The sequence below is a fragment of the Anopheles coluzzii genome, chromosome 3, assembly GCF_943734685.1.
Source record: "Anopheles coluzzii chromosome 3, AcolN3, whole genome shotgun sequence".
Taxonomy (NCBI): domain Eukaryota; kingdom Metazoa; phylum Arthropoda; class Insecta; order Diptera; family Culicidae; genus Anopheles; species Anopheles coluzzii.
In genome coordinates, this window is record NC_064671.1 from 80005169 (window position 1) to 80027713 (window position 22545).

The following is a 22545-nucleotide window of genomic DNA, read 5'->3' on the forward strand; positions in this document are numbered from 1 at the left end:
CGATTAAGTAGTAAAATTTTCAATAAGCGATCAAATTGATGATGGCACCAGCAGGTACACTGGTGGACATAAAAATAGGAACTTTTTTCTGTGACCGAAAGACATAGTTCTTGTCAGAAATATTTGGTAGCCCTGAAAAGGACTGTTTAAGTGGTTGTTGGGAGGAGGTGTTGCGGTGTTCCACTGAGCGAAAACACATTCTAACGGTCAATCTGGTGACCGTTATTCGCTATCACTTCCTGACAGCGTTTGGCCATATCGCCGATGAGATTACGGCATTCGCTTCTGTCTATGCGTTCCCACATAAACTTGCAGCGTGTCCATAGATCATCGGCTGAACGTGCAGGCTGGTTCTTAAGCTGACGCTTGAGAGTTGACCACAGATTTTCAATCGGGTTGAGGTCAGGACTCAACGCAGGCCACGGTAGAACTTGCACATCCTGGTTTGCCAAATAACATTTAACTGTTCGCGATGTGTGCTTAGAGTCGTTATCATGCTGAAAGATGTAATGCTCTTCGTCTCCGAATTGTTGTCGGGCGTATGGCAACATCTCACGACTAAGTATTTTTCTATACCCTTCCGAGTTCAGTGTCCCGTTGATACGGAACAAAGGACCCGTGCCGTGCCAGGAGAAGCAACCCCACACCATTACGTGGCCGCCTCCGTGCTTTAGGGTTTTTATCGTATTTTTCGGATGATACGCCTGATTAGGAAAGCGCCAGACGTATTTAATACCGTCCGAACCATCCACATTGATTCTGGACTCATCCGAAAAAATGATTTTGCTCCACCAAAAGATGGATGCAGCTAAATGTTCTTCGGCAAACCGAATGCGCGCTTCTACGTGGTGCGGCTGCAGCTTACGAACCTTCCTCGGTCTCCGGGCACAGAACCCAGCGGCGTGTAAACGGCGAGACACCGTTTTCGCCGAAACTTGCAAACCAAGCTCCTGCTTGATACGAGTGCAAGTTTTGAAAGGATCCGCCCTGATCATCTCAACAATCCGCGCGTCAACGTCGGCCGTTGTTTTTCGCGGACGACCTGTCGATTTACCCGTAGCCTCGCTACGAATGGCGTTGTCAACAAACGTCCGCGAACGGCCGAACGCCTTGCAGATTGTCTTGATTGGCACGTTCTCACGATACAGCCCCTGAATGTGTTTTCGCTCCTCTGGTGTGCAGTGCTTTCCGCGACCCATGATGATTTTGTGGAATTTTTAAACAGCAACCTTTCACCTTGACCACTGATGGAAGAATGAAGCACAACACGGTTTGGCCCTCCTTTTATACTGCCGCAAAACGCTGCCGGCACTCAAAACTCAGATAAGTAGCGCACCAAAAATGAGAGTATAAAAGGCAAAATTCGGCTATTACAAATTCAGTACGCCTCGAACTGTTGGCGATGACACACCTAGTGTATGCAAAAAAAACACAAAAAAAAATTTTTTTTCCTATTTTAATGTCCACCAGTGTACCAGTCTGTCTGTATAGAGATAACGTTCCGATAGATGAACCAAACCCTAGCATTGAACGGCTACGATGACGGGTAGAACGCGGACCATGTATGTTACCACCACGGACCCTATGTTGGATACCACAAGACATTGACTATGTAAAGCAGTGATTTTATAAAGTTACCAAGATTTGTCATTTTTTGACATTTTTTGTGAAAAATTTTGGTCTCAAAAATCATTGGTCACAAAAATCGTGGTCACAAAAATCCTTGGTCATAATAATTCTTGGCAACAAAATACTTGATCACAATAATTCTTGGCAACAAAATCCTTGATCACAAAAATTCTTGGTCAAAACAATTCTTGGTCACAAAATTCTTGGTCACAAAAATTCTTGTTCACAAAAATCTTGATCGAAAAAATCGTTGGTCACAAAAATCTTGGTCGCAAGAATTCGTGGTCACAAAAATCTTGATCGTAATAGCACCGACAAACCGATGTGACACTGGCGTTACAAAAGTCAAGGTGTGTTTATTAAGAAGGTGAATTATTAGCGCGTTTTCTGGGCGCCATCATTGAGTATTGTTATGTCAAATTGCATACAATTTTCCAAAGTGGGTATAGGGACTAGGTGGGCTTATAGGTTTGGCGGGAAGGCCATATTGGACGAACGAATGACAGGAGGGGATTCGATTGTGATACGGACGTCACACGAAGCGTAAACTTTGGCGTAAACTGGATTTCAGCCATACAACCCTGAAATCTTTTGACAGGAAGTTTACGCTCTCCCATACAAATCAAGCGTAAACTTTTTGAGTTTACGTCTCGTGTGACGTCCGTATGATACGTAGTTTTTCACCCACACTACGACACATCAACCAAAACAGCCATTGGAATTCTCACGCATACATCAAAAAATGATCGAATCCCCTCCTGTCATTTCGTTTTCATTTTTCTACAGCACGGCTGTCAAATTGTTCGGGATAAGCCCACCTGTATAATAAACCCACTTTGCAATTTTCTATACCCCCCTCCAGCCCTTCCCGATTTTAATACCGGAGCCTCCAGTATTGTTATGTCAAGTCGTGAAATGTCAATTTGCTCTGAAGCACTTCACCTCCTAATATCCATACACCTTGACAAAAGTGTCCCACACGAAAGTACTGACATTTACCAGTGAGGCGATCACTTCTGTCAAAGTAAGCTCTGTGCACTGCTGCTTCGATGTAAACAACTTTTCTAAATACAAATTGCGAAGGAAGTGTGAGGCACGATTTTATGAGAATTATTCCCAAGCGGCATCGCTGAGAGAGAATTGAGCTTTTCCCGTTGTTTCCCCCCCTGACATACCCACGAACGGTGTGTTTGTTTCTACGCGATGCGTTATTCTCTGTTGTTGTTGTTGCTTTTAACACTGTTACCACAAGAGCTTGAAGCAAGAAGCGTTTCACACCATCACCGTCTCACCCAGACTTTGGTGTTGTGATGCGTTTATGTTCTTCTTACCCGTACCGCGCACCCCATACATTCTGACTTAGAATTCAAATCAAAGCGAGATGGTCTAACTGAATTTGGAAAAGATGAGTGATGGATATTTCATAACGATTCAGATCACATATTTTAAAACAAAATTAACAGAAACTTGTACTAAAATTTTATGGAAAAATTAAAGGTTTCCGCCATCGGTATAATGATATAAAAATAATAATATTAACAACTTATATATAGTATATTATATATATTATAATATTATATACTATATGAATAAATGTATATATAAGTATATATATATATATATATATATATATATATATATATATATATATATATATATATATATATATATATATATATATATATATATATATATATATATATATCTATATATATATATATATCTATATATTTATTTATATTTATATTTATATATGTATGTGTGTTTATATATATGTATTTATATATGTTTTTTTTAAACAAACTTACATGTTTTTATTAAAAAAACCTTATCTTGAAGAATTGAAAAAGGAACAGAGTAAATTGTCTGTTTTACCGCGAGGCCATGAGGTGAAAAATACAGCGAAATGAACTATTTGACAGGCGAAATATCTGACGGATAAAGCATCATAGCAAGCAGCTGACATGCAATGTAATCAAATAACGTGTACAAAATCGTAACTAAATCCATTAAATAACTACAATATCGAGTACTTCGTCAATTTTGAGTCAATAATTTATCATTTCTTGCAATTAGGGAATGTTCTGCTTAAGAGAATATTCTTTTTAAGTGAATTTAGAAAGCGGATGTTTTGTCTCCGCGAACCCTTTAGCTGTATCTGTCAGATATTTCGCCTGTCAAATAGTTCATTTCGCTGCATATTTCACCTCATGTAGCCTCGCGGTTACTTAATAACATTCATATAGGGATCACAAAAAAATTATCAAATAATTACACACGTGCATGAACATGCTTACTAGTTAGGTTATCGTTGTACATAAATGTAATAAAATACATTTTAATCATTATTAAGTATATAATTATGTTTCTGATTATTTAAAAAAACACGGATGTTTGTTTTAATTTAAACCGCTTTGAAAATAGCAATATATATGATACAATTATAACTCGCTAATTGCATTTATATCATATGTGTACAAAAAAAAGATAGATTTTGTTTAGTAGAAAGAAATTTTGTAACACGACTAATGTCTGCGTATTTTGTCATGTTTGTTATTTTATACAAACTGGATAAACTGACTTTTTCTCATATTTATGTGAACAACTCGGATTTTTTGTATTCAATTGAAAAAGCAGACTTGCAATTGGCGAGGTTTGAATGTATTTCACTTCGTCACATGCCAGCGCGCATATCTGTCAAGTCAGAAACGTAAACAAACACGGACAACCGCCCGTAAAGATTGTGTGCAGAATAATCGTAAAATTTTATGTGAAAACTCGGGAAAAGGTAAGTGTTCTGTGCATATTTCAGTAAATAAACTATCTTTTAATGTTTGAACACATTATTCCACAGGAAAAACATCATTTCATCCCGAAATTTGGCAACATTCGTCCGAGTATGATCGAGCAGCTGTGTGTGTGTGTATGCCGACGAAATACGACGCCGGTAAGATGAAATGTTTTACTTTTTCACTTTTAGTTTACTTTTTCACTTTACTTTTTCATGAAATCACAATGAATTGTAAAAATAATGCAGATTTAATGATATTGATCTTTGTTACAGTTTCTACAACAATCACTAAAGCCGGCTGTGATCGTGATCGGCACATTCTGAATTGGACCAACACACCGGTCGTTGTGTAGCAAACCAACGTTGGCATACACCACAAAATAGCATGGAAAGGAAAGTATTATAAAATAATGTCATATTTGAAAGCATTCTAATCTTTCATTGTTATTTTTCCACTGCAAACAGGACATTGGATCACCGCATCGACAAGTGGTTTTTATGTGCAAGTGTTGTTAAGAAGTGTGTTGTACGGTGTATTATGTGTTTTACTTTATTTGTATCGCTTTGCAAGTGGTACAATTAGTGCGTTTAATCGTTGTGCTACTGCTAACGAAAAAACGACCCGAGCATTAGAAGCGGCAACAATACATGTGCTTGACGCAGAGACAACAACGCCGTCGGCATCAGTTGATACCATCCAAAGTGATGGTTGAAATCGTATATAAACGTGTAAAACCATATATTGGGGCATGTAAGTATTGAATAAAAGTTAAATAAAATACATTTTATCGTTGTACTGGACAATGTGCATCGAAATTTTAAAAAAGTGTGTGTGTTTTTGTTTACATCCGAATACAGAACCCACAGCGTTATACTGTGGTTCGTGCACTCGCTAAGTAACGCTTGAGCTTTGAGCTTTCATTGAGCTTACATAGAATGTTACACGCTACCTGCTCACTAAGGACTGCTATCGAGCAGTGTTATGAGCAGGTAGCGAGCAGTAACGCCTCCATACAAAAATCGCGAAACGTAACGCTCCAATGCTATTTGGGATTGGACAAAACACCCAGGAAAATCATTTTATCATCAAGTACATAAAACAATACGCATTGGAATTTGCGAAGAAAAACAAACAGGGGATTTAGCAGTTTCGTCTCTGAGGCAGCGGTCAGAACTTCGCCGCATGCGATTTTGCCGCAAGCTTTTGTATGGGATTTGACGTTAATGACAGCACTTGCGAATCTGCCGCATGCGGCGATGCGGCAAAATCAAAATCATTTGATTTTGCCGCATCGCCGCATGCGATTTTATTTCAGATGTCAAATGCCTAAAATCATATCAATGAATGATTATCTTAATAAAGAAACAACAAAATATCATTATAATACCTTGAAAAGCTAGAAAATTGAGAAAACTCTTTTATTGTCGCATGCGCCAAAATCGCATACGGCGAAGTTCTGATCATTACCTGAGTCAGTGTAGTAAGCGAATCGTTATAGAGATGGCGCAAGTGTTTAACGTATTTTGATTTGAAATAAGGAGACAACTTTTGAAGCTCATTTTGTTCGAAGTGTCACGTCGGTTTGTCGGTGGTAATAGTTCTTGCACTTAAAATCCTCTCCAGAAAACCAAAAAACTTTCGCTCTATCAGATCCGACACTTTTCCTACACCACTGTTAGATAAAGCGAGAAAAAAATGCTAATTTTGCTCCTTTTGCAACGGCCTTACCAATACTTCCTTCGTGTAAACACACCCTACGAGGTAAATACATGTAGTCACCCTGTAAAACCGTCGCACCGCCCTGTACACACCTCGATTCCCGTTTCTCGTAGCTGTCAAAACACTTTGTTTTGTTGTTGTTCTCGTCATTCTTTGTTTGGAATTATTCAGCACAAAAAAGCACGAAAAATCCCCCGACAACCGGCAGCGGCACAGTTCCTTCTGCCATGTCCGGGTTAACCTGTCTTCCTGCCTGTTTCTGTTGAGTGATTCAAACATTCTCTTCACTTCGTTGGCTGTGTGTTTTTTTGTGAAGCGTATCAAAACAAAAAAAGTCAATTCTACGCGTTCAACAGCGCGGTGTGCCATCGGACATCAATCACCACCACCACGCAAACCACAATGTCGTCCGAGTTACAGCACGAAAATCATCTCATCCAGCTGCGTGCAAAACTGAACGAGCGTAAAATTAAGCTATGGGAGGTGCCATACATGCAGGTGGAAGGTGATGAGCAGCGGCACAGCAACGGCGAAGAGATGCTCCGGCTGGCCGAACAGTTCGGTGCCGAGCTCGGTATTGCAACGGAGCTCTGCCTCCGGACGCTGACCGCACTGCAGCGGAATGCGCTGGACAAGCTGCAGTCGAAGGATGAGTTCCAGCGGACGGGCCTCGCGACGGTACGTGTCCGTGCACCGACCCAGACCGGTTCGAACCGGGAGTTCGATCTGAAGGTGCAGGTCACGGAAACGGGCAGCCAGCTTTGCGAACTGATCGGACAACGGCTGTCGCTCGATGCTCGGAAGTGAGTGGGAGTGGTTAGGTGGTGGAATGGGTGAACTGGAATAGTGAGATGCTTTTCTTTGTGGTTATTTTTAGAATCAAGCTGGTATGCTCGGGCAAGATCATAAACGGAGTGCGTACACTCCAGGAGCAGAAGGTATCGAACGGGGCCACCGTGATGGCCCTGATGATGGCGTGCAGCGAGGAGGAAGCGAAGCGCGAATGCTCGACGTACGATCGTGTGCACAAGATTCGCTCCGATGCCGAGATGCTGATCAACGAGAACGATAGCTCGAACTTTCTGAGCGTAAGTAGCGTAATTGATTATAATGAACCTATACGAAACAGTTTGACAATCGCAAACGTTATCCAGGAACGCTCTTGCAATAGCTTGGCATGAAAAGATGGAATATTTAGGCTTAAAATGTAAATTCATGCTGCAATGATGCGGGACAAAATGAAGCTTTTTTCGTTTTGTTAAGTAAAATCAAACACAATGATGCTACAAATGATGCAACCGGTTGCATCATTTAGCTACAATTTATGTGTTATTGCCTATGCAATAGAAGTTTATGGGTGTTTCGTGTTGAAATAGCAATTTAAAATTTAAGTACTTCCTGAAGTCTGTCAGTTGTGTAACGATTGGTTTACCGATCTTCTCCGCACGTTTACTTTTCTTGACCGTTCAGTTCCGCTGTGCATTCCTGGTACAAATGTTATGTGACTTATTCAATTTATTGTGCCAAAATTTTCTTTATTCTATGCTCTATTAGCTCTGAAAGCTTTGTTTCGATAATGAAAATGATGTTGATCGTGGTGATAAGCTTCACCTCAAAGCCCAACCCAGGTTTATGAAACAAGGAATCTTATAAGATATCTAAAGTTGCATAAATAAATGTTCAAAGCTGCAATAAAGCTTTATAAATTATTCTGACAATAGTATATGATTACTGCATTAATATAAAATACTGATATTATAGAGTGCCTATAGGACAGAAATGCCCAAAAAAAGGTTAAAATTCTAAAATTGTCTAAAAAGCGTCTTAAAACAAAACTCCAGGAAGTACACACGCATGAAGAATTAAAAGAAATACATGCTTAAGACTACTTTTAGGAGAACCATTTAAGCAGTGCAGCAAAATGTCATGATCATCACCAACGAAACAATTAACATATCCGTTATAGCTTGATGCTCATTGCTGGTACTCATGCTTGCATAGCTTGATGTCTACACGCGAGGGGTTTTACACAGGGAAAAGATGGGGAAGGAGCCAATGTTGTTTTGTCTGTGGTAGCTTGATGCTCCGGCTTGTTGGGCCGGTCTCGTAGTACAGTCGTCAACTCGTACAACTTAACAACATGCCCGTCATGGGTTCAATCCCCAAATAGACCGCGCCGCCATACGTAGGACTGACTATCCTGCTATGGGGGGGAATCAATTAGTCACTGAAAGCCAAAGCCCACAAGTGGGTACAGGCAGGCCTTGACCGACATCGGTTGTTGAGCCAAAGAAGAAGAAGAAGAAGAAGCTTGATGCTCATGCGAAAGTGCGTTATGACGTGTCAAACGCGACGTGCGAGTGTTTGAGTCAAACGCGAAACGCTGACTGACAAGCTGAGCATAATCATGACTTTTTTTTCTGAATGTGAACAGTGCTGCCAAATGCCACTGTTTCAGTTATCAACACTCATGACTCAAGCGAAGCTCTAATCACCTCGCGTACACAACTGAGATGATCAGGGGTGAGACTCAAACACTTGGTGGTCCAATCACATGCTTGATGACATTTCGTTTAGCACCTAACTCTTGATCACTCACTTGGTCACGACATTTTCTGTCCGCGCCTCATATCTTCCATCACTATCGGGATGATTACCGAACGAAACAATGTCGCGACCAAGTGACTGTCCTAGACTTGGTTGCACAAAATGTCACCATGTCATGTGATGTTCGCACCAACTGTTTGAGTCTCATCTCAGATCATCACAGTAGAGTTCATGACGCTGACATTATTTTGTTGCAGCCGGAATCTGTCATGAATATGTGACTGACTATAACTATGACAGTGACATTTTGCGGAACTGATCACATAAAAAAAAGTCATGACATAATGACTAACCAAGCATTGGTCGCAAAAATGTCAAGAAGCATGCATTGGCCACACCAATCGATTTGAGTATCACTTCTGACTATGACAATTGAGTACGTGACGCTGACATGAATTTTGTGACATTGACAGTGACATTTTGCAGCACTGCATTTAACTATTATACCCACTCACACATCCTTTCCGCTCTACTCTCCAGATTGAGGACCAATCAGGCAATGCGATCTTTCTGCCAAAGAATGAAAAGCAAGCACTCCTCATGGGACTCACCCTGTACGAGAAGGGCAAGGCGGCAATGAAGGCGGACAGCTGCGAGGAAGCGCTGCTGCTGCTGCTGGAAGCGGACCATGACTTCCGGAACTGCAACTCCCAGCTGCTGAACGTGGTCGACAACTACGCACTGCTCAACCTCGACATTGTCTGGTGCTATCTAAGACTGAAGGTTTGCGACCGTTTTGCCTTCAAATAGCCGTCAATCATTCTAAACATTATTGTTTTTCCCCCCGCAGAACCTAAACCAACTGCCCGACGCGGAGGAGCGGCTGAAAGTGTGCGAGCTCAAGTTCCAGCAGAGCTACGGCAAAAACATGGCCCGCGTCGCGGCAATCCGTGGCGAACAGTCGAACGAGAAGATACTGCTGGTGCGGCTGCACCTGCTGAAAGCCGTCCTGTACTTCCACCAGAACAAGCGCGACGATGCGCGGACCATGTTCCGGGTGGTGGAAACGGAGCTGCTGAAGCTGCGCATCGACGACGATTGTCTGAGCCGGCTGATGGAGTGTGGGTACGGGATGAAGGAGTGCCGCATAGCGCTGCGCGCCTGCTCGAACGACGTGGAGGCAGCGATCGAGTTCATCCACAGCCAGCGCGAGACGCGCCGGGCGAACGAGCGGCGCTCGGAGCGGGAGCGCCAGCTGTACCGCACGATCGGGCATGACGCGTCGGAGGGCGGTGATACGCTGCGGCTCAAGCTCGAGCTGGTCGATCAGCTGATGGAGATGGGCTATCCGGAGGAGCTGGCGGCGCTGGCGCTGAAGCGAAGCGCGAACGACATCAACGGTGCGCTGAACGAGCTGGAACGGAACGGGGAGGCGCTGCAGGCCGAGCTGCTGCGCACGGTGCTGGTGGACGAGGAGCTGCAGGCGAAGCTGGAAGCGCTCGGGTTCGGTGGGCAGGTGGCCCAGGTCGCCCTGAAGCTGACGGCAAACGATTACGACCGCGCTACGAACTATCTGCTCACGAACGTACAGAACGGACGGTACAGTGAGGGTTTGCAGCGTGCGATCGATGTGCTCGAGCGACAGGGCAGTAGTAGTAGTAGTAGTAGTCGCAAAGGAAGTGTATCGGAAGGCACGGACCAACAACCGGCGGCGGCGGCTTCCGACCAGCAGCCCTCGACGAGTAAACGAACCACATCCACCTCATCCGACACTTCCGCAGACGAGGCGAAGAGGCAGGAGCGAAAGCGCAAGAAGGAAATGCTCGACCTGCTGTTCAAGAGCTTCTCGCAGGACATACGCACGACGGCCGATGCGCATCTCGATCTGCCGCTCGACGAGGAGATGAGCCTGCTGGAGCAGTACAAGAAGCTGCTCGGGATGGAATGACCCAGGAGCGAATTCGGTGCCAAAAGTGTTGTTGGAAGTGTTCTTACTGGAGTTGAGGGAACAATTTGCCTTATTTTTTTTGTATCTGCGTAGATGTACCTGATGTCTACACGCGAGGGGTTTTACAGAGGAAAAAAAATGGGGAAGGGGTCAATGTTGTTTTGTCTTCCGGAAACAGGATAACCATCCACCGCTATTCCCCGTATTACCAATACAATTTGAAAATGATTGTAAAGAGAGCAGCTTTGCTTGAAATAGTTTAAAAAAGCTCCATTTTATTGTGTTTCAATGTTTTTTTTTTAATTTCTTTTCTCCTTTATGAACACTATTTCTCAAATTAATGTAGTAACTTTTTCATAATACGGAACCAAATTTTAATCTGCTTTAAATTTACTCTTGTTGCTCCCCTAAATCTGTCGCCAAATCTGTTGTTTCACTTGCTTTCGAAATAAAAGTGCATGTTCTCTTGATGTATTACAGCAATTGTTTGTAACTTTGACTAAAGAAGAAATAAATAAAAACATTACGTCTTATTAGATTTTTGTTAATTTTGGTCTTTTTTGCAAGAACGGATTGTTGATTGATTTGTAATTTGAAGTGCTGATCGGTGAATAAATGTAAAATGACAACATAATCAATATTTGGTTGGTAGTTCGCAAAAATGATGATAAAATTAATTTTAGTATTTTTTCCAATAAGGCATGATTAGTTTTGATAGGAAAAATCCAACAAGAAAAGCGAATATTTATTTATTTAAAGTAATTGTTCAAATACTAACGAAAATTGATTGGCTCATTGTGACAAAAATGGAAGTGAGAATCGTGGCAAAATTTATCTAAACGGATTCTTTTCCCCTTTTTTTCCAGCAACCCAAAGTAACGGTCATAAATTCAAAATCACTACGAAACCATCTCCCTCTCCTTGTTTTTTCGCTTGCTCCTTTTTGCTCGCTTTCTCTAAACACGCTCCATCCCTCTCTCTCTCTCACTCATTCGCCCGTCAGCGTGGCGTCCCTTTTCAGCGTCGCTTTTTTGCGAAAACCGATTCAAATCCGATTCAAATTCGTTTTCTGCCACCAGGCAAGCATCCTCCGCAGCAGGCAACAACGGAGCCACGCACACGCACGCTCTGTATGTGTGTGAACGCGTTGTCTGTATCGTGCTTTCTCGCGCACTCTCGCGCTCTTTCTCTTTTGTTTGCACGGGCGGTCGAAGCAGCGTGCCTGCTGAGATTGCTGCCCTCCTGGTGCTTGTTTTCGGTTGCCGCATTGAACAAATACAGCCACGCGCATCACACGGGGCGCGTGTGTGTAGCAGCTGTGAGGCGCGCGCACGCCACTGCGCGTGTAGTTGCTACGTCCTGTATGTGTAGAAGCCAGCGAACAGGGGGGCATGCGAATTGCAGGCAGGCTGACCGCTTTCGCGCTAAAACAGCTGTGTTTGTGTGTCATGGACGTGAAAGAGCGAGATTGCGCGCAATTCGGCGAACATACGCAAAACCACGTGTTGCTGGTGGCGGGTATCATGTGCGACAAACACTGCGCAAAAAGGGGATTACAAATTTAAATTCATTCTTTCATTAGTGTCAAATTAAGGCACACAAAATTACAAATGTTTCAACACAATTTATTTCACAATTCGTTGCACAATGTCGGAAATGAATGTAAATGAAGAATGTAAGTCACGGAATTCTCGTAGCAGAACATACTGTTCTGTCATTTCCCTTGGTTTGGTTACGAATCGTTATGTTCGTTTTCTTCTCAATGCTATAAAATGCTGCTCTCTCTCTCTCTGCTTTGTACTGTCCCCTTTTTGGGGGTTGTTGGAGTTCATCTTCTACAACCGTTAATTGCATTAAAAAATTTTTTTTTTCTCTCTCTCTCTCTCTCTCTCTCTCTCTCTCTCTCTCTCTCTCTCTCTCTCTCTCTCTCTCTGTAGTCAGAAGGAAGATACCACCCCCTTCCTAATCCAACCCGAGAAACACACCGTCCTCGTCCTCCGCATCGGAATCGTCCTGCAGCGTCTGCTCGTTCCCCGACCCTACACTATCGACCGAGCTGCTGTCCAGGTGGGCCCGCAGCAGATCCTTCCACCGATTTTCCTTCACCATTTCATCTGAGCTGGAGTCACCGGCACCACCTCCACGGCCAAACTGGACCCAGCGCAGCCGCTTGCTGCCGAGCGTGTCCAGCGTGGGCCATCGCAGCCCCGGTACTAGCTTGCGCAACCGCAACACTATCGTAAGCCCCCGCACTCCGTGCACGGAGTCACGCGGTACGATCGGGTTGCGTAGCGTTAGCCCCAGCACGAACCGTTCACCTTCATCTTCGCGCACAAACTGCAGCAGCAGGCTGGTGTGCGTGAGCGTAAGATTGTACCGCTTCACGTCCGGTGCGTGCACGTGCAGCACCACGAAGTATTCGTCCTGGTCCCACACGGTGGACGGAAAGCGGTAGTCACAGTCGAGCCGGAGCTCTTTCAACGTGCGCCGCTGCCTGCGTGCAGCCCGTATGGCACTTTTCTCATCGTCGGACGTTTCCAGTGATCTGCCCGCCACTTTCTTCTCCACCGGCAGCTGCTCCGCCGCGTTGCAGCGGGAATCGGGCACCGCCTCCTTAATGGCACGTGCTGGGCCGTGCGTCGCCCCACCGTTCCGCGGTGCGGACGATGCCTTCTGCATCAGCTCCATCAGCTCTTCGTGCGTAAAGTTCACCTGCGTGAAGTGGTCATCCTCGTCCGTGTCGGGAACGGTGCTGCTGACGCCGTCCTCGTTGCCCACCCACATCGCTAGCCCGTCGTACGCGATGTCCGACACGATGGAAAACATGTCTTGCGAGTTCGCGTCGCACAGTACCATCTCGTACCGGTGGCAGCCCTCGATTCGCTGCTCCCCGTCCTGTTCTACCCACGGCAGCACCTTGGTGACGATGGCGTACATCGTGCCCTGGTTGTGCTGCTCCAACCAACGGTCGTAGATGGCGTCGGCTACTTCGCCGGTCCATTCCGTTGCACCGCCCGGTGGATGGATGTGCGCAAATGAACCTTTAATTGCCTGCCGAGAGAGCGGGGGAGAGAAAGGGATGGAGAGTAAAGGTGAGAAAAAAGGATGGAAGATTTCTCAACTAGTGATGAGAAAAATGAAGTTTTGGTCGGAATCGATTGCGACTAGCTACGAATTTTTGTCGAATCGATTTCGGATAGTAGATTCGGAATCAAAATCGGCTCAGAAAACGGCTCAGAAAACGGTTCCGGAATCGAATCCAGAATCAAATTCGAATCCAATGCCTCCATGAGAATAGAAGATTCTCATGGAGATTCCGTGAATGAATTTCATTCTGATTCCGATTCCAGGGCTGATTGTTATTTCCGGATCAATTCCTTTTCTGGAGCTGATTCTGACTATTCCAGAATCGGAGTCGGCTCCGGAATTGGAAACGGAATCGGAGTTGGCTGGAGAATCGGCTTCAGAGTCTGCTCCAGATTCAGAATCGGAGTTTGCTCCAGAATCTACTCCGGAATCAGATGCGGAGTTGGCTCTGGAATCGGCTTCAGAGTCTGCTCCGGATTCGGAGTCGGAGTCGGCTCTGGGATCGGAATCGGAGTCAGAATCGGAGTCGAAATCGGAGTTGGCTCCGGAATCAGCTCCGGATTTGGAATCGGAGTCGTCTCCGGAATCTACTCCGAAGTCGGCTCTAGGATCAGAATCGGAGTCAGAATCGGAGTCGGATTCGGAATTGGCTCCGGAATCGGCTTTAGAGTCTACTCCGGAATCGGCTCCGGAATCGAAATCGAAGTTGATTACGGAATCGGCTTTAGAGTCTGCTTCAGAATCGGAATCGAAGTCGGCTCCAGAATCGGATTCGACTCCGGAATTGATTCCGCACATGGAATCGAAACCAGGTAATTCCGATTCTGAGCTCCCACCACTATTCCCCAACAAAGTCGTATCCTACCAGAAACGGAACACTGCTCAGCAGGTTATCCGAGGCTTTGAAGATTTCCCGGCATCGCACGGTGCCACCAAAGTCAACCAGGAACACATCCACTTCTCTGCTCTCTGGCAGCACGCTCACAATACGGCCACGGTGGTAAAAGTTCTCGAACAGCGCCAAACAGTGCTGACCGACGCGTGGATGATTTAGCGGAGTTAAAGGTTCCTTGGTAAAATCTTTAATCAAAGCGTCCACCTCACGAATTCTAGGGAATTGGAAAGGGAGAAGAAGTGTTAGAGAAGAAAAAGCAGTTTGGGGGGCGCCGCTTCTTACCTATTGGATTGAGAGACATAAAAATTGTCCGGTGTTAGATAGTGGCCAATCATTACGCTGTAGTTCTTGCCGACCAACAGCGAATCGAACTGGTACTGGGCCGTTGCGTCCTGTGCGGGCGAAACGAGCTCGAACGAGCTGGACGAGGACATGGTACTGTCCGCTTCGATTGGCATCAGCTTACTTTGCACAATGTCAGTGTCTTCCGCGATGGATTCCTCTGCAGCCGGTGTCGTTACAATTTCTGGTAACTTTTGCAACACTTCACCCTCATCATCATCATCACGCACTGCTGGTGGTGTTGCATGAGCAATCGTCGTCTGCTGCCGCTTGCCATTGTCAATTTCATCTGAGGTCGCAGACGACTCCGTCATATTCATTTTCTCCGCTTCCTTTCCCTGCTCTTGGTCTGATATCTGCTTCCCGCGATCATCCGACTCGCTGCTGTCGTTTTGTTTCTCATGCTCATCATCCGACACCCTCATGCCCTGATCGTCCTTGATGGGCACGTCCACATGCACCAGCAGCTTGAGCGTTTCGTTCGAATCGAAGCTAATTTCTCCCGTCCCGATGCCACCACGCATCAGTTCGTCATCTCCAACGCCTTCCACCATTTCCAACACATCCTCCATCGCAGCAGCAGCTCCCGCTTTGCCATCTCGCTCCAGCTCCTCCACCTCGCGGCGCAACAATTGCATGCCGTGCTTTTCGCAGTCCCGCACCAGCTTCCGGATCCGCTCGAACGATTCCTTATCGCTCACCCCGTACTGCTTGGCGATCAGGGACGCCCGGATCCGTTCCACCGTTACCGTCGTTTTCATCCCATCCAGCTCCTCCACCAGATACAGCTCATCGACCCACACCGTATCCTTGAGCGCGAGCAGCACATTGCCCTGAATGTTGCAGTTCGGGCGCGTTGCGTAGTTTTCGATCCAGCGGCGCACCGTATTCGTCGCGATCTTGTCCCAATCCTGCTCGTAATCGTGCGGTACGATGGCGGCAAACCGCACGTTGATCGCTTGGGCCGGCAGCGCTCGAAACTGTTCCGGCAGATGGAGTAGCGCGTACGCCTTCATGTGCATTATCCGCCCGGTGTCGATGGCGAGCAGCTGTACCTCAACGTTATCAGTTCTACAAGAAGGATGGGAAATAAGTTATTCTGACAATGAAAAACCATCTGCAGGCGTACGGTAAACTTACTTCGTCTCGTCGTAGTTGATGATCTGACAGCGCCAATACTTCTGATCCTCAAACACCACGCACAGATCGTTCCGGTGCGGGTCGCCATGCATCTGGTGCCGGCTTTCGTTGTTAAAGTATACCTGCAGCGCCATATCCTGCAGCATGTAGCGCTTGGTATCGTTCAGCACGGTCCATTCGGACTCGCCCGCAGGGCAATGGTGCTCCAGCCGGGCGGCAAAGTGAGCCGGCGAAAACACGTGGCAGATTTTCATGCGCACTTTGCCACTGCGCGGCACACCGTCGGGGGCCAGATCGTCCAGCGTGAGGGTGTGCCGGAAGACACAGTTCCGGGCAGCACGGCAAACGGCAAAGCCGAGTATGTACGTGCACAGCATGGACACGGCACGTCCGCTAGCGACTCGGGAACTCTCGAGAATGCTTCGAATTTTCTGGAACGAGCAGGCGGTGAGTGAATGGAAATGTACATTTAGTAAAGGGAAACGATCCGGAAATGGTTTCAATTTATATTTAAAAAGGATATTGATTGTACAAGAAGACTAAAGGGCAAATGGGGTTTAAAATTTTATAGAATGATTAAGATCTTCCCAGCGTATTCAGCAAGATCTTTCTATAAGAGTCGTACTTATAACAGAGTATATTATCGAATGAAAAGACATGAAAAAAGGATATTAACCGTACACAAAAGAGCTTCAAAGGTAATATATTCAAAGATCTTTGTAGGTTAGGTTATTATTTAGAGCCTGTGCTTCATTTCAGGATCCTATCTTTGAAGCTATCAAAGAAATTGATCAGTACCACGCCTCTTTATTCCAATGCATTGATTATCAAGACAGTTTCGAAACTGTTAATTTTAATATTGGAAACTGACCCAACAAAGTGTAACTCGTTGGAATGACAAAAAGACTTCCAACCAAGATGATCTGGAAGGTTATTTGCTCTATGTGTAGCTCGGAATCTTCATTACACGGTTTGTTCCAATCATTACAGAGGATTTTGGAACACTTTTTTAACTCCTTCTAACGGGAAGTGAACATAATCTGATAGGAAATGGACGCTACGGCACCCTTTTTAGAACAGGCGCATTCCAATAGAATCCAACAGGAATTTCCAATGTGCCTGTCCAAAAAGGATGCAGTATTGTCCGCTTCCCGTAACTTCGCGTAACAAGGAGTTAAGTAAGTGTCCCCAAATTATCAGAACCTCTGAGAACTTATGTAATCCTTTTTAGTTTAATAGTTGATCACACACCAGAACTAGAACTACAACTAGACCAGTTTTTCAACTAGCCTTCCAAGAAATCTGACATGGCGGTGTGATGGACATTTTAAGGGGACCTTATCAATAGATAGATTCTGGTAGGCAATTCAACGTGCTAGGAAGGTACACACATTGAAACATGAAAAGCATTAAATCCAGCGATAGGAATGGAAACTCCAATGATCATTCATCTGGCAACCGTCAATTGTCAAGGATGAAACGAATGTGTACGGATTGGAGAAGAAGTTTACGATGATCCGTTGGCTAGAGAAACTCTGTAAAGTTTCCTGAGAAGTAGATGAGTCTATATCCCTTTTTTGGAGTTATCTTTTAAGAAAATGGCAAACGATTTGAAGACAAGATTTTAAGATCCTGTCTAGGAAGACGTCATATATCATATTTTTTAAAGCTTATTCGACCATGCAATCTGCTTCATTTGGGGGAGTTTTTTGGGATTTCACAACCTAGCCCTTTTCTCTCACCTGCGCATTGACGGCCAATTCCTCCGGGATCTGCTCCTGGTGCAGCTCCAGAAAGTCCACCAGCCTCGGCAGCTGTTGATTGTTTTTCTCATTCAGCAACACCAACGATGAGGCCAGCCCTTTCCCCCCTTCCTTCCCCTTGGCCGGCAGGTAAGGGCAGTCATAATAGCCGAACGAGCAAGCGTACCGCCTAGTAAACGACGACCACGTTGCCGCCAGCGAATAGTGGATAATATGCTGCGCCTTGGAAATTTTCAAATCACCCAGCACCGTATCGCTGCACACCAGCACCACCATATCGCCCGGCTGCAGCTCGTCCCAGTTGCTAAACCCGGCATGCTGCTGCAGCACCATCCGCTCGCTGCCCACGATGTGGTTGATCGAGTTCTGGCGCAGCGCGTTCACGATCGGCACCAGATCGTCGCTATCGTTGCCGAACACGATCGTCCGCTCGCTGCGGTAGTCGTGCTGCTTCAGGTGCCGTATCAGCTCCGTCTGCTTGCGCTCCTCGCCCACGAACGTTTGAATGACGAAGCGGGCCTTCGCGTAGACGGCCGCCTCCAGGAAGGCACCGATGCAGATCACCATGTTGCGATAGCGCTGCAGAAACTTGGCCAACATCGGCATCCAGTAGCCGGCGGTGACGATCATCTGCAGCCCCTCCTTGTCGCAGTTCTTGCACAGCAGCTGCAGCTCCGGCCCGAAATGGGGCAGTATCTCCTCGAGATTGTCAATCACCACCGTTTGGATGCGCTTGCGGGCGAACGCTTCCGGTGCGAGCTCGTACAGCCGCCGGTAGGCCGGTGCTGTCGTGACAAGGATCGCGCAACCGTTGTACAGGAGATTCTGCGCAAGCGACATTTTGAATAAAAGTAACATAAAAGTAATATTAAGAGCGAAAAACTTACGCATGCTTTCGTCACATCCCGTATGCCGTAACACTCTATCACGGCCAGGTCGGCGTGCGCCTCGGAATGGAGCAGCTTGCGGCAGAAGAACGCAATCCGCTGCACTTCGCGCGACGTGTAGGTAGCGATGATGGCCACCGGACCGGAGGCAGCCTTCACCAGCGATTCTTCGATTTGTCTCTGTGATGAAGAAAACAAAACCCAAATTAGTAAAACACAATCCATCCCACAAGAATGCCCCACCACTCGTACCTGCACCACGGAACAGACGGCTGGCAGGTAGGCGAACGTTTTCCCCGTCGACGCACCGTTCACGCAGATGAACGAGTTTTCGCGCAGTATGTGGGGCCACGAGTAGGCCTGCAGGCGCTGCAGCGATTTGATGCCGAGCTGGTCGAGCTCCTGGTGCACGCGCGGGCTAAAGTTGGCCGCCGCAATGCGATCGATCGGTTTCGGCGTTTTCGCACCGTGCACCAGGACGCGGTAGTGGCTTCGGCGGGAAAATATGCTACAATTTTTTTTTTGGAGAAGAACAATAGAGTTTGGTGAGTTTTAGAGGATTTCGAAACTTTCGCCTATCAGATCGTTGGAAAGCATATCGAGTTAGTAAACGCATTCTCAAACAAGTAACAAACACAAACAAGATGTGTTAGTTAGAAGGGTTATATCAGTTCACGTACAGTTCATTTTATTAAATCCGTGTTGTATACGTATTTCGAAAAAGAAACAATACTTTACACGTAATTCTCTGTTCATTCGCTGGTCACATAGTAAGAAAATTGTCAAGCAAAAGTTAAGGTAATGCAAATGAAAAGAAAAAAAAAAGTTGTTCACATTGCTTTACACACGTTTTAAATGAAATACAAAAAAAACCATTAGAAAAATACTTCCATTCGAGTATTATTAGGCCTGCGTCATGCGTGGGCAATTCTAAAAAAAAAGGATTGATTTTTCCTCAACAATTCTAAACACTACTACTCGGCTAGTCATTTGCAACACCCAAAAGGAACCAAAAACAAAACGCTTACCATTTCTCTCCCTGTATAACCTTTTCAAACTTCTTCATCTCGGCATTACTCTGAACCGTCGGCTGCTCCAGGTACCGCTGTATGAGCTGATCATTGGTAATGCCGGCCGGTGCGAAACTAAGCTCCGGACTCTGCGGCTGCTCGGGTTCCTGCTTTTGCTTGCTTTGCTGCTGCGCTTTCGCGTTGGCGATCCTTTGCATCAGTCTTTGCTTCAAACTGCTACCACCACCAGCACCACTTGGTGGTGTCATTTCCGTTGATGCGGTTGAATTGATGGCCGCTGGACTGGGAGTGGTTTTCTGCGGTTGTGGTGAAGCCTTCGTCGGTGTAACTTGCACTTGCATCGGTTTGGTTGGTGTCTTGGCTTTTGGTTCCACTGCCTTCGTTGGCACAACTGCTGCATTTTCCACCACTTTCGGTTTATGCTCCATTGGTGGTGCTTCAACCACCTTAGCCGTGCTTGTTTCCGTTGCCTTTGCAGCCTTCAAAAGCTCATATTCGGCCTTCTCCGACAGCCCAACATCGATCGTCAGTGCGTACGCGTCTTTACGGATCTGCTCGAACGGATCTCTGTTGGAATGGTGACCGGAAGCTTGTGAGCCCGTTCCCGTGCTCGAAGATTCTCGCTCTTTGCTAGTGTTTGGGGAAGCAGCTTTCAGCTTCTGTGCCTTCAGCAGCTTCAGCTTCTGGGCCAATCCGATCGATTTCTTCGAACCGCTCGATTCGGACGATTTGCTTGCTTCGCGCGGCACTGGCGTACGATCGGAAGCAGCCGTGGAAGCTGCCGGGACCGACGGTGGTGGCGGCTGCTGTACCGGGAGCGGGTCAGCAGCGACGACGGGTTGGTTGTTCTGCGCGCCCGTCCCAACCATACTGACCGATTCGTCGAACTCGCGCTCATTCACGCCGTTCAGCAGCGAGATGCCTTCGTTGCGCTGCTGGTCCACCGGTATCGTATACGTATCGCCCGACGAGTTGCCCTGCGACAGACTGCCACTCACTATGGAGGACGGTCGGGTGGAGAACGTTGCATCCATTTCTAGCATTTCTGTGCCGGTGGGGGGGAAATGATTCAATTATTAGAAAATCAGGCGAAAGAGCACACAGGGAACGCGCTTCAACTCACGAATAATAAAATTCTTCGGCTCCACCGTCAATCCCATCGCGTTCTCGACCAGCAGGTTCGCCGCATTGTACGTCTTGCTTTTCGTGACGAACAGCAGATCGCCGAAGTGGATCGACTCCTTCCCGACCGTGTAGGGCGTTACGCTGGTGAAGCAGAGCTGCTGGTTGCTGTCGATAAAGGAGCGCAGCATTATGTTGGCCGTTTCGGCCCACCCGCCACATTCCATTATCCGAAGCTGTTCCTCGCGCGGATCGAACACCTGCGATGGAGAGAGAGAGAGAGTGAAGAGGTTGAATTGAAAGCAATTCTTGGTATAAACTTGATTGCCATTCTTACACATTGCGCCGGGAAGATGTTCTTGATCGCTCCCCGCTTCACGCCCGACGTCGACCGGTCGTGGAAGTGGTCCGGCAGTGGTCGCAGCTGCTCGATGCCGACCGTCTTCGGGCAACCCTCGTCGATCGACCACAGCCGGTACCGCTGGGTGCCCTTGCCATCGACCCTCACCCCGTCCACACTGCAGCGGGTCCAGCGGGCAAGCGATGGATCGTAGAAGGCCACTACCTGCAACAAAAAGAAAGGTAAATAAGTCTCGCTTCAGGAAACGATCCTTGTGGGAAGGCAGCCATTTCCCTTTTTTGCTTTTATCCCATGTATGTGTGTGGGTGTGTTGGTGTGTTTCTTACCTCTCCAAACACCGGCTCGTAATGGCCAATGGACTGGTTCAGGTAGTGCTGCTCACAGTACTCGTCGATTGCATCCTGCAGCTGCTTCTGTTGCTTCTTCCTGCTGCCCGGATGGAACGGTTTGTACCAAAACTGGTGCGGATTGATGTAGTGCGTGATGAAGATGCGAGACTCCATCGTTGACGGGCTCCGGTTGCTCTGATGCTCTGGCGTGCCCATCGTACGTTGAACTCAAGCGTTCCGGGCGCTGTTGTTCTGCTGACCACGAACAGTGCTACCGTGCATAATGCAGCACACACCGCATGCACTTGTTTAGCACCGGTCGAATACCGCGAATAAGCGTTTTCACTTGACAGTTACCGGACAATACCGCACAATGCGAGAGAGCGAGCGAGAGAGACGATCGTGTTTCGGTTTTCCGTGCTTGGGGGTTTTGCTTTAGTGCGTTGGTAGGTATGTACTTTTGGAGAGTTTAAAACTACTCTTTTTGTATATGCACCCTTTTGGAACAATTATTTTCCATAAAATAGGTGAATAAATAGAAAATCTTTCCACTCCGCTTTTGGCACCTGTTGGTTGTGCGCGCTGTCACTTTTGACAGCGACGGTCTGCGCTGAGCCAGAGTGACCAGAAATATTAATTTATCCGTATTGATTTTTAAAAAATACTGATCGAGAAACCATCAAATAATTTCCCCATTCATTGTATTCATAAAACTCCATTTTTTATGCAGGAGGAGTGGCTTTGTCGTATTGCTTAATTAAAATTCATATGAAGATATTGAAATCACTAACGACCAAAACAAAAAGTTTAACACTGCCTCTAGACGACCCAAAGAATATTCCGCGACAATTTTTGGCGACACTTTCCATTTGTCAAACCGTCCATATTTTAGCACGAAAGTATGGCAAGCTTCGATCGTTTCGTCACTACAATCACGGTTGCCCTTAATTTTG

General features: G+C 46.3%; 2 protein-coding genes across 2 annotated transcripts; one reads left to right on the forward strand and one right to left on the reverse strand.

Moving 5' to 3' along the window:
- Positions 1–6269: 6269 nt before the first annotated feature.
- On the forward strand, positions 6270–11171 carry LOC120958050 (NEDD8 ultimate buster 1-like). The gene is made up of 4 exons (XM_040380598.2): positions 6270–6943; positions 7018–7228; positions 9228–9470; positions 9538–11171. The coding sequence occupies exons 1-4, from the start codon at positions 6543–6545 to the stop codon at positions 10633–10635; spliced, it is 1953 nt and encodes a 650-aa protein (XP_040236532.2). The 5' UTR covers positions 6270–6542; the 3' UTR covers positions 10636–11171.
- Positions 11172–12239: 1068 nt separating this feature from the next.
- On the reverse strand, positions 12240–22165 carry LOC120957187 (uncharacterized). Its single transcript, XM_040379252.2, has 11 exons — positions 21590–22165; positions 21240–21467; positions 20904–21162; positions 19778–20825; positions 19002–19257; positions 18750–18929; positions 17842–18687; positions 16100–16530; positions 14900–16030; positions 14588–14831; positions 12240–13686 (listed from the first exon to the last, which is right to left on the reverse strand). The coding sequence occupies exons 1-11, from the start codon at positions 21806–21808 to the stop codon at positions 12598–12600; spliced, it is 5931 nt and encodes a 1976-aa protein (XP_040235186.2). The 5' UTR covers positions 21809–22165; the 3' UTR covers positions 12240–12597.
- Positions 22166–22545: the final 380 nt, after the last annotated feature.